This window comes from Leptodactylus fuscus, chromosome 11 (genome assembly GCF_031893055.1).
Source record: "Leptodactylus fuscus isolate aLepFus1 chromosome 11, aLepFus1.hap2, whole genome shotgun sequence".
NCBI lineage: Eukaryota > Metazoa > Chordata > Amphibia > Anura > Leptodactylidae > Leptodactylus > Leptodactylus fuscus.
In genome coordinates, this window is record NC_134275.1 from 21599876 (window position 1) to 21611890 (window position 12015).

Below are 12015 nucleotides of genomic sequence, written 5' to 3' on the forward strand. Positions count from 1 at the left end.
TCTCTCCCCCACAGTACACCATGCACCCCAATTCTCTCCCCCCAAGCTACACCCTGCGCCCCACATCTCTCCCCCACAGTACACCAGGCGCCCCACATCTCTCCCCACAGTACACCATGCACCCCAATTCTCTCCCCCCAAGCTACACCCTGCGCCCACACCTCTCTCCCTCTACACTACACCCTGCAGGCCACCTACTGTATCTTCCCCCTCACTACACCTGCACCCCGCAGGTCTCCATGTTGCTCCATTACACAGGATACAGTGGTAGGTCCTGCTTACAATTAAAGACACGCCCATCCGGTCATGTGACCTTGTGACGTCAGAAGGTCCTTTCGGCGTCTAGTATTTAGCCTTTACCTAGGAAATTAGCATCTACCATAAGAATCGCGGCTGCCTCTGACGACATCATTGTGCGTCACATATCCGCGTCGGGCGAATAACTCAATGAAGTAAGTTTGCTTTATGTGACGCCTGTGTTGTGTGCAGCTCGGGATGGCAGAGCAATGTCGCTGCGCTTATACAATACTGTGTCGTTTTAGCGCCAGGGCTCTGCGGTTATTGTGCACAAATCCTCTGCAAGTCTACAGCAGAGTCTTCTATACGTATAACAGCCGTGCATACGGAAGAGAAGCCCCTCTATAGTGTCCTATACGTAGAGCATACGGAAGAGAAGCCCCTCTATAGTGTCCTATACGTAGAGCATACGGAAGAGAAGCCCCTCTATAGTGTCCTATACGTATAGCATACATCCATACGGAAGAGAAGCCCCTCTATAGTGTCCTATACGTATAGCATACATCCATACGGAAGAGAAGCCCCTCTATAGTGTCCTAATCCATTATATAGCACCTCCACCATTCACTTCTAGTGCTGCGAATGTCATGGCCTTGGCCCCATTCATACCTTGCAGCACACACCGTTTTTTAGACCTAACCCATAGGAATGTATGGCATGATAAAACATTGCTCCAGGCATTGTGTGACTTGAGACCAAGCTAAGAGAAGTGTTTGAGCTGAGTTCACATTTATTATTGTTTTGTCTGTGCCAAAGACTAGAAAAAGGGGGAAACTTAACGCTGGAATTTCTACAAGTCCATTCACATAAATGGGATGGGGACAATTGTATAAATGTCAGTAACCTATGTGCTGTATGTGGCTATACCTCAGATCCCCCATATGAGATACATCACAGACGTCTTATAACTTCTCTTTGCTCTTTTGCAGCCCTTTAACAAAAGTGAAGCTGATCAATGAGCTGAATGCTCGGGAGGCAAAGCTTGGTGTCAAGGACTCGGTGTCGTGGCATAATGACTATAAAGACAGCGCTTGGATTTTTATGGGTTAGTTATATATAGATATGTATGTGTGTGTGTATATATATATATATATATATATCCATTGTGTTGACAATGATGGTCTTACATCCAGGCAAATGCAGCCACAGCAGGGTTAACTGGCCACATTACTTGGGCCTTAGGCCCGGTTCACATCTGCGTTTGGTAATCCGTTAAGGGAGTCCACATGGGGACCCCCCGAATGGACTACTGAACGCATAGAGAAGCGGTGAGCAGTGAAAGCACACGGACCCCATAGACTATAATGGGGTCTGTGTGTTTTCTACGCGGTGTCCGCACGAGTCATGTGGACAGGAAAGTAAATCATGAAGTACTTTTCTGTCTGCATTAGGGCCAGTTCACATGGGGATTCCGCGTGTGCAGATTCTGTCGCAGATGCCGCTGCAGTGCACGGCATCCCGTTGCGGCTTTACGCTTCTGAATGGGCCCAAATGAATGGGCCTAGTCTGGAGGGTGCTGTCGTGAGGCGGACACTGCAGCTGAATCAGCCGTGGAATCCGCCTGAAGAAAGGGCAGCTCGTTTCTTTTTCTGCTAGCCGGAACAATCCGCTAACGGAAAAAAGAACGCTAGCGGTCTACATAGACCTCAATTGTGAGGGGGCGGATTTTGAGGAGGATTCCGCGCCCCCTCTTGCCCCGTATGAACCGGCCCTTAGGGCTAGTTCACACGTGAACTGCCCGCGCGGGTTTTGACACCGAGAGAGAGGCGGCGAGCCGTGTCTCTCTCTGGTCAAAACCCGCCTGCCGCAACCATTGCGGTCGCGGCTTTCCCCTCCGCTGTCGGTTCAAATGAATGAGAATACACGTGTAAAAATAACACTCCCATTGACTTCAATGAAATGCTTTACACGTGTAAAAAAATGCGTCAAAATATGCGGCAATAAAATGCAACGCGTTTTTTACACATGTAAAAAATTTCATTGAAATCAATGGGAGTGTTATTTTTACACATGTATTCTATACACGCGCATTATGCTAAAATGTGCGCGCGTTAACTCCGTGTGCACGGGCCCTTAGACGTGATCATTGTTCTCACTTTACTAGAACTATTGTTTTCTTTGCTTTTCAGGTGGGCTACCATATGAGTTGACTGAAGGTGACATCATCTGCGTCTTTTCACAGTGAGTTGATTTCTGCCCTACTTGGCTTTCTTTCTGCTCATAATACTAAATTGGCATTTGTTTAAACATGTAAATGATTACAAGTGTAGTCTGACTGGACACTGGGTCTTGCCACAAGAGGGCGTAAAAGGGTTTCCCTGCTAACCTATGAAAAGGCTTTCAGAGGCTACTTTTAGGTAGTGTGCCTCTTGGTGAGAGATACTCAACTATTAGACATGCCTCTATGACATTTTAACATTTCACACACTAAAAAAAAAAACCTTATGCTATCGTTTTTGAATACCCAGTATGTCCACCATTGCTGCATGTTTGCTTGGCTGTTTTGGACGGGGGTCTGTAGGATGTGACCTTCGCCTGATGTGGCATTTTAGCCCCCCAGTGATCCAACATTTCTCATCTATCCTTTGGATGGGTGGTGGTTATTGTGAGAAATTCCTCTAGGATTGTGGAAAACTGGTGTTTTATGTTGCAGATTTTGAGTTGCCAAGCCAATAGTGATGTCTTGTCACTTTGTTTTTTATGTAGATATGGGGAAATAGTAAATATTAATCTGGTTCGTGATAAGGTGTCAGGACGCTCTCGCGGATTCTGCTTTCTGTGTTATGAGGATCAGAGAAGTACAGTGCTGGCTGTAGATAATTTTAATGGCATCAAGGTTAGTAAGTGACATATGGTAACTTTTTTGGTTAGCGTCCATATACACCAGGGGTAGGGAACCTTCGGCTCTCCAGCTGCTATGAAACTACAACTCCTAACATGCTCCATTCACTTCCATGGGAGTTCCAAGAACAGCAGAGCAAGTATGCATGCTGGGAGTTGTAGTTTTGCAACAGCTGGAGAGCCGAAGGTTCCCTGTCTCTGATATACATGGTATCTTACTCTTGTTCTTTTCTGGTAGCTTAAAGGACGTACAATCCGTGTGGATCACGTAGCCAATTATCGTCCGCCTAAAGATGGCGAGGAGCTTGATGATGTAACACGAGTGCTAAGGGAGAAAGGCTGCGGTGTGAGGACTCCTCCTCCGTCTTCATCAGAGGAAGATATTGTGGAATTACAAAAGCCAAAGAAAGGTATATGTGTGTGTGTGTATATATATATATATATATATATATATATATATATATATATATATATATATATATATATTTATATTTAATTAGTCCCCTTTTTAGTCATGAAAAACCATACAGGGAGCAAACTAACATCATAGTCCCTTCAGAATCATTCAGGCAATGAATAAAGTGCCCGAGTACAGATATATAAACTCAAAAGGGCTGTAGCACTTAACACACACGAGTCAGTGGGTAAAACATTAGGTTCACCTATGAATAGTCTTAATCCAATCTAGTGGGTGTATGCAGAAATAGCCTCATAATATTGTCTAAACTATTGATAAAGTCCAAATCCATCTCATTATTCTATGCAGCTCACATTGTTTCAGTGTATAGTGATTTAAGAGAGGGAAGTGAAATTTAGCCCTTCAATGTAAAAATTAGGTGATGAGGCAATCCTATATATTACTTAAATAATATGGCAAGTGTATGGACATTTGATCTTAAATCCGCGATTGCTATTTGGATGGTGAAAGTATCTCCCTTCACCAAGTTCCCACAATTATTGCATCCCAAGTAGGGTTGATCGAAAAGATCGGATTCCGATCCCGATCTTTTCCCGCGGGATCAAGGTTGGAGGTGATTTCCCACAATGTTTGGCTACTGGCTATTCATTGTTAGCTTTTCCCACAATGATTGGCCAGTAGCCAAGCATTGTGGGAAATAACCTCCGACCTCGATCCCACGGGAAAAGATCAGGATCGCAATCCGATCTTATCGCTCAACCGTAATCCCAAGCAAGAAAAATTAGAAAGGTTAGAAGGTGCCTGTGAGGTCAGGGCTATCCTAGCACTAGACATTGGTTTGGCAGAGTCAGAAGTCACGCCACTCATTCAATCTTGCGTCCGCCCTTCACGTAGGCTGCAAATTGAGCTTAAATCGCACGCCATCGTAGTTCATGCTGCCACCACCTATTGCTTTCAGGACCAATAGGAATCCAGGACACACAAACGCTCACTGCATCCAGCAGTCAGAGGGCAAAAATGGCTGCGGTGGGAAAGGGTTAAAATGAACCATATAAAATACAGCTCATTCATTTGTTGTCCTAACAGATAAGAAGAAAAAGAGAAAAAAAGACAAAGACCATTCCAATGAGCGAAGCAGCGGGAAGGTCATTAAACAAGAACGGGATGATCCAGGGTATGAAAAATACAACACTAAGCAGCCGAGTCTAAGAGACAATCGGAGTGTCTCCCCAGCGGAGACGTCTCACCAGTCACATCATGATAGACACAGAGCTCATCATAGTGGACTGGAAAGACATGCTGAGCAGAATCAGAAGTCATCAGAACACAAACCCAGAGATGATGGATCAAAAAGACCAAAAGATTATGAGAAGAGAGAACATGAGAAGAGAAGAAAATGACTGTAAATAGACTCTTAAGAAAGCAAATGCTAGAGCTTTAGTCTAAAGTCCTGTACTATGCATTACTCTTTTCTAAGTTCTGTATCCTCTATGATAACTCTGCTCCTCTCATTAGGATTCATGGATGACCTGACACTTCTGGTAACGTGAAGATATACAAAATCACTGTGTGGTTGTCTGGACTTCTGTTCCTCTGCATTTCTATGATGGCTGCCTGCAGATTTAGCAGTTCCACAACCACATGTCATCAGTAAAACAGTTCGTTCTGAGATCATATAGACCATAGTAGTCCATGACATACAGTTGTAGTTTTGTGAATGGCAGCACCTGCAATAGGATTTTTCCTATGGTGCCCTTCACTAGCATTTTTGCTGCTGAAAAGTCAAGTTATAATCTTTTAAAACGTTCAAGGCTAAAAGGAGAAAAAAAAGCAGAGAACAGGGGTTTTTTTTGTCATACCTAAACCCATTAGTGGCTACAAAAGGAATGGGAAATATAAAGGGGGCACTTATACATCTCTCGTCTTCTCAAGCCACACTTAGTTTTGGCTTTAAAAAAAAAAAAAAACGCAAAATCCGCAACATGAGGCCATAGCCTAGATCTTTAAACTCAATCAGATATCAGACTAAGGGACATGTCAGTCAGTATGATGACTATATGACCAGATGAAGCTGCTCCCCAGGCCTCTGTGACCAGTTAAAGGGCTTGTTCAGGAACTGAAGATAATGATATCCACAGCAACAGTCATTGGTATCAGATCAGACGGGATTTTGACACTTCATGCCAATCAGATGTTTCAGCCTCCAGTTGCCATATATAACTTACACTACCAGATGCGGTCCTGCTTCTATTCAAGTGAACTGGAGCGGCATTACCAATCCACCACCACTGTGTATGAAACGCCATACACTGTATACAGCTTTGGATCTGTATATTATGGTGGTGGAGTCTGGAACTGCGGCTCTGATCCATTTACTTACATAGGAGCAGGGCAGATTCTGGTGGCCGAAAACAACCAATTGGGATGGGGTCCTGGTGTCGGACCCCTGAAAGAATTGATGCTGATGACCTGTCCTGTGGATAGATCATCAGTATCAATTACCTTTAGGTCCTGGACAACGCCTTGAAGGCAAATTTGCATAAGCCAATCTAAGGTTCTTAAAGATTACAACTTGACCCTTCAGCAACAGAAAGTGATGGACACTATGAGAAAGGTCAGTATTTGATGGTGCACATGCTGGGGTTTGTTTTAGGGCCCCTTCACACGGAGGATACGCTGGCTGATTCTGAACGTGTAAATGTTCCGAATCAGCGGCGTTGTAAACAGATCCCATTGCTTTCTATGGGAGCCGGCATACGTGCGCTCCCCATAGAAATGAATGAGCTGCTTTTTTCCATTCATTTCTATGGGGAGTGCACGTACGCCGGCTCCCATAGAAAGCAATGGGATCTGTTTTAAACGCCGCTGATTCGGAACGTTTACACGTTCAGAATCAGCCAGCGTATCCTCCGTGTGAAGGGGCCCTTAGGGTGGAAAAAAAACAGCTGACAGGTGGTTCCCTTTAAGTATACAAATTGACTTGGTTTCTTGTTTTTCTTTTGGATTAAAGTAGTATTCATATATATGTGTAGTAAGTTTACTAGATTGTCCGGGGGCAGATCCAGCTAGTAGAAAGTCTACGTATTGGTCGGCTGCTGTCCCAATAAATTTCATACTCCATATTAAGCTGGAAATGTATTAATTTATTAGGGCTTTCATACACTGTGAGCACCCCTCAATCCCCCCACCCCCATGAGTACAGAACTGTGCAGGTACAGCTGAGGAGGAAACTGTTTCTTAGAATCCCAGACACTGTGGTTTGTTTCCATTGTTGCCCATGGGCACTGGGGGGCTTCACATTGCCGTTCTAATTTAATGGATTGGTCCAGGAATTACAGATCTCTGGCAGGAGACCGGGGAAGATGGAAAAATATAAAAAACCATACTCTACCGTCCCTGGCGCTCTGGTGTCTCCAGCAGCTGTCTGGTCCAGAGATGTCCTGGTGGCGCGTAACCACTGAGGCCTGCCATGCCAATATTACTATTGAGGCCTACCTGTACTACAGCCTGTGGTAGAAGTGATCTAATAAAGCAAGATCAAGTAGCTCCTTTCTCATTGATTCATGGGCAGGAAAAAAATTGCAGCGTTGTACAGTACTTGCAAAGTGGATGGGATTCATGCAAAGCCCATGCCCACTTTGCGGAAAAAATCGTAGCGCAGACACACTGTGATTTCCAAGTCCATCATGGTTTGAAAATCACATCATATTAATTATATCTATGGAAACACCGGCGGCTTTCCCATAGATATAATTGTAACAGAAAGTCTGGGGAGGAAAGCTTTGTGAACTTTCTTTTCAAAGCGCTGCAGGAAGAACCACAATGCATTCACGCCGCGGTTGTTCCCGCAGCACTTTAGCGTGGCTGTTCCGACCCGTGGGGCCTTAGCCTTAAAAAGGTTTGAATAAGTGATCGAAATATCACAGATTCTCCAAAAGTCTATAAAAAATAAACACTTTCCCGTGGGAAGGGGAGAAAAAAACCCCAGCCCTTGCACAGTTCAGTTCAGTACAGTGAAGTATAAGTAAGTTATGGGTGACAATATGGCAGCACAGATATTTTTGCAAAGTACATTTTTTAAACATGACAAATAATTTAAGCTTGGTATGGCTGAGATCATCATTTTTACTCTAGTATTGAGTCTTGGGAAAAAATTGGGGTTGTTTGTTTTCTTCAATATCGCCTGATTTTGAATTCCCAGTACACTATACCAAATACCGTATATACTCGAGTATAAGCTGACCCAAATATAAGCCGAGGCCCCTAATTTTACCACAAAAAACTAAGAAACTTATTGACTTGAGTATAAGCCTTGGGGGGAAATGCAGCAGCTACTGGAAAATTTAAAAAATGGTCGGACTTTTTGGGTGCAGTAGTTGCTGGGGAAGGGGAGGGGGTGTTTTGGTTGTCTGTCTGCCCCTTCCCTGAGCTTGAGGACTGGGTTTTTTCCCCCCACTTGGAATTCAGCCTGGCTGAATATAGGGGATCTGCAGTGCTCCTATTAACCCCTTCCCGATGGAACAGGAGCACTGCAGATCCCCTATATTCAGTAGACCGGGCGGTTTCTCGCAGCTTAGCGTCATCGCTGGGTGGTAAAGAAAGCCCCCTCTGACAGTACAGGGCTATAGACGAGTACTGTCAGAGGGGGGCGTTCCTGACAGCCTAACTAGATTGTCAGAAATACCCTTCTGACAGTTTGCAGACATTGGTAACGGGCACCGATATCTCAAACCCCGGGGCACACAACGGGAAAACCGACTGCCCTTTCTAGCGGTATATAAAACCGCATGTGCCTGAGAGCATGAAAGGATTATCTTATCTTTACCACTTTACATGGCCCCATGCCAAACACATCAGATACATTTTAAAGGGTTTGCTTTATTAAGGCTATGATGTATTATTCCTTATCCCCCTCCAGTCTTGGATATAGAAGCCCACATTCTGGTCCCAGAGGATGACCCTGAAAGGAACAATTTTCTCCAAAAGTCGCTGCAAAGAAATAGTTCCCTTTAAGATTTCTGTAAACATTAGGAACACCAAGTCGATCCAGTATTGTTTTGGCTAAGCCAGGAACTGCAGGCTGAAGAAGCGTAGCATAGAGTCTTAAAGATTCCAGGGTAATATACAGCACAGACTGGCCCCATGCCTTGTCTTTCTCGTCTCCCTTAAACAACTTCCATGGGGCCTGACTCTGGAAGAAAGCGTTAGAAGTCCGCACACTGCCGTCAATTGCCTCTAAGGCTTTGTTGGGCTGAAATCTAGTCATGTACTGTTCCACCAGTCTGGGCAGTTCTTGGACAGATCCGAGCACTCTTTGCAGGTCGTCATGTGCAGCAGTTGGAACACTCCTGCATTGGTAATACGGCCATCTTTGTCCGGGATTGATGGTGGATGCAGTGCAGCGGTTTAAAAGCCCCCCCAATGCATCGGCAAGTTCAGAGTTTAACAGTTTCCGAACAGTAAGGTGTGTAAAGTCACAGTCTCGCTCCGGGGAACCGTGGCGAAGCAAGAAATACCTTAGTCCATCTCTTGTATATTGCCTAATGCATTCTGTAGGATCTACTACATTCTGAAGACTCTTTGACATCTTCACCCCATTACTGGTCCAGTGAGAGTGCACAAGTAATTTTTTGGGTGGGGGAAGACCTGCTGCTAATAAGAAAGCTGGCCAGTATATGGCATGGAAGCGCAAAATATCTTTACCAAGCAAATGCGTTGAGGGTCCCCAAGGAGCCAAATTTTGATCTGGATATCCTGCAACAGTCAAATAGTTGATCAAGGCATCTAGCCAGACATAGATGGTATGAGATGAATCAGAGGGAACAGGGATGCCCCATGAAACACGATTACGTTGGCGAGACACAGAGAGATCTGGTAACTCTTCCTCTAGCCATTGTCGAACAATACGAAGAAATGGGGCAGGATGAATTGGTTCTGTACTGAGCCATTCAAGCAGTTTAGGACGTAGCTGAGAGAGTCTGAACATGTAATTTTCTTCACTCATCCAATGAACCTAAAACAAGAAAAGATGAACTACGTAAAATCTGACAAAATCAATCATTAATATCAAAGTCCTCTTAGGACCAGAAAATCCCTTTAAGGCTAAGGTCCCAGGTAGCGGACCGAAGACAAAAAGGGCTGCAGAAAAAAAAGTGGTGTGTTTTTTTCGGCAGTGCTTTTCACAGAAAATCCGCAGCGTTTTCCTCTGCAGACATTCTGTCTCTAATATACCTATTTGGAAAATACCAGCGCCAGAGTGCACCCAAAATAACACGTGTACAAGAACACGCACATCAGGGAGACTTCTCAAGCCGCAGAGGTTTATTTTTTCAGATTCTGCTCCAAGGCCTGCCTCCCATTGAATACAATGGGAAGCAGAATCAAGGAGGAATTTGCTGCAGATTTAGAGGCGGAATCCACCTCAAAATCAGTATCAGATTCCGCTATGTGAACAGGACCTTAGGGGGCATTCACACAGAGTAACACGGCGCTGATTCTGGCACAATAACTCGCGTAAGAATCAGCGCTGCAAAACAGAATCCCATTGACTTGAATGGGTTCCGTTTAATGCACGTAACACATTGAAATCAATGGGAGGCTTTTTAACCCATTGATTTCAATGTGTTATGCGTGTTAAACGTAACCCATTGTCAATGGGATTGTTTTGCAGCGCTGATTCTTACGCGAGTTATAATGCTAGAATCAGCGCTGCGTTACCCCGTGTGAATGCCCCTTAAGGTTCATTTGCAATTTCTACACCCAGGCGTCCAGCTTCTGCATTCTTATATCATTCTCCTCTGTGTTATCCTATCCTACTAATATTATAAATGTGAAAGATTGTGTGTTTGTTCCTCAATCACACAAAAACGGCTGAACGGATTTGCCTGAAATTTGGCACATAGATAGATAGGAACCCCGATTAACATGTATGTACTCTATATACCACTATATACTACTGTATACTCTGTATGTACTCTATATACTACTGTTTACACTGTATGTACTTGATATACTGCTGTATACACTGTATGTACTCTATATACTACTATAGACCACTATGTACTACTGTATACACTGTATGTACTCTATATACACTGTATGTACTCTACATACCACTATATAATACTGAATACACTGTTAACACAGACACTGCCAGGACATCCAGACAACACAACCCCTGTGATCCAAATTGCTGGATGTAGCAGAGCTGAGGCAGCGCGGTACCACTGCTTGCTCTGCTCTCCATACGGATGTGCAGCTGGGGCTGCTGCGCATATGCACAGATGTAGCAGAGCCGACACGCGGACGCCGCCAACCACATTTGGCTAATTATAAGCGGCTTATCAGCAACAACAACCCGCAGATGAAGTCACTGGCAGAAGCTAGTATATTATAAAGCCTAGACCTCTCTATATACTGTACGCTACCGGCGGCCTTCCTCCTCCATCCTTCTGCAATACCTGATGTCCACTTTCAGCTGACACTCTGATTCTGTTCCCTTCTTTATCTCTGTTCTCCGCTGTTTGATCCTGACTTAAGAACGCTTCATCAGAGGTACAGTACCACCCCTCATACACCCCCTTATAGATATATCCTTTCTCTTCCAGCTCCTTCCAGAAGTGACAGACTGCTCGGGCATGCCGCCTTTCAGTGGTGCGCACAAAGTCTGTGTAAGAGACGGCCATTGTGTCAAACATGGTGCGGAACTGCTGGGAAACCGCGTTACAGAAATCTGATGGGTCCAACCCCAAAGCGGCGGCGGCTTGCTGCACCTTGATACCATGTTCATCGGTACCTGCAAAACACAAACACATATTAAGCACATATACAGTAAGGACACACGCAATACGCCCTGCACTTCTGTGTCCTCATGTCTGGGGCCGGCCTGGACATTATTGGACTCTTGTCCTGCACATTTGGTAATGGCCCCTGGTTGCTGCAGACATTTTCCTATGAGCTGGAATACACTTTATGACTGACATTCCCTAAGCAGCCCCGTATGCAGTTGCAGGCTGTGGACGGATCTTACCGGTGCTGAGCTTCGCTTCCAGTCCACACAGTGCCGAGTAGCGATGCTGCACATCGGCCAGCAGGGCGGAGTACACGTGGCCCAAGTGCGGGGCTGCATTCACATAGAATATGGGGGTGGTGAGGTGATGAGCGCCCCTCACTGCTCTGTGGTACATACACTGTACTGCACCGCGCTGGGACACCCGGCCGAGGAGCTGCCACATTGTCGCCTCACAGTCAGCCGCCTCTACACATGACCTTCCAGGAGTCCCGGCCGCCGGTGCTCGTCCTGTTATTCCACCCCGTTATCACACGACACACCTGGGGGAGACCACGTGACAGCCCTCAGCCCCTTCTAACATACTTCATAATTGTACAATTCTGTAAAGAAAAGTTTGCCCTCAGTAAACATGGCGGCGCGGGCTTCACTCCCCCGCCCCCTCTCCGGC

General features: G+C 45.2%; 2 protein-coding genes across 2 annotated transcripts; one reads left to right on the forward strand and one right to left on the reverse strand.

Moving 5' to 3' along the window:
- The first annotated feature begins 277 nt into the window (after nucleotides 1-277).
- RBMX2 (RNA binding motif protein X-linked 2) lies at nucleotides 278-6374 on the forward strand. Its single transcript, XM_075260402.1, has 6 exons — nucleotides 278-452; nucleotides 1227-1342; nucleotides 2427-2478; nucleotides 3004-3133; nucleotides 3377-3548; nucleotides 4643-6374. The coding sequence occupies exons 1-6, from the start codon at nucleotides 448-450 to the stop codon at nucleotides 4954-4956; spliced, it is 789 nt and encodes a 262-aa protein (XP_075116503.1). The 5' UTR covers nucleotides 278-447; the 3' UTR covers nucleotides 4957-6374.
- A 2079-nt stretch (nucleotides 6375-8453) lies between these two features.
- MARS2 (methionyl-tRNA synthetase 2, mitochondrial) lies at nucleotides 8454-11858 on the reverse strand. Its single transcript, XM_075260525.1, has 3 exons — nucleotides 11586-11858; nucleotides 11017-11351; nucleotides 8454-9569 (listed from the first exon to the last, which is right to left on the reverse strand). Exons 1-3 carry the CDS (start codon nucleotides 11788-11790, stop codon nucleotides 8454-8456), a joined length of 1656 nt encoding a protein of 551 aa, XP_075116626.1. The 5' UTR covers nucleotides 11791-11858.
- Nucleotides 11859-12015: the final 157 nt, after the last annotated feature.

Coding starts and splice junctions, on each gene's coding strand:
- RBMX2 (XM_075260402.1), top strand. Junction 3,134..3,376: donor ATAATTTTAATGGCATCAAG/GTTAGTAAGTGA, acceptor CTTTTCTGGTAG/CTTAAAGGACGTACAATCCG. Junction 3,549..4,642: donor ATTACAAAAGCCAAAGAAAG/GTATATGTGTGT, acceptor TTGTCCTAACAG/ATAAGAAGAAAAAGAGAAAA.
- MARS2 (XM_075260525.1), bottom strand. CDS start 11,790: ATGTGGCAGCTCCTCGGCCGGGTGTCCCAGCGCGGTGCAGTACAGTGT. Junction 11,352..11,585: donor GGAAGCGAAGCTCAGCACCG/GTAAGATCCGTC, acceptor TGTGTTTTGCAG/GTACCGATGAACATGGTATC. Junction 9,570..11,016: donor CAGCTGAAAGTGGACATCAG/GTATTGCAGAAG, acceptor TTCTTGTTTTAG/GTTCATTGGATGAGTGAAGA.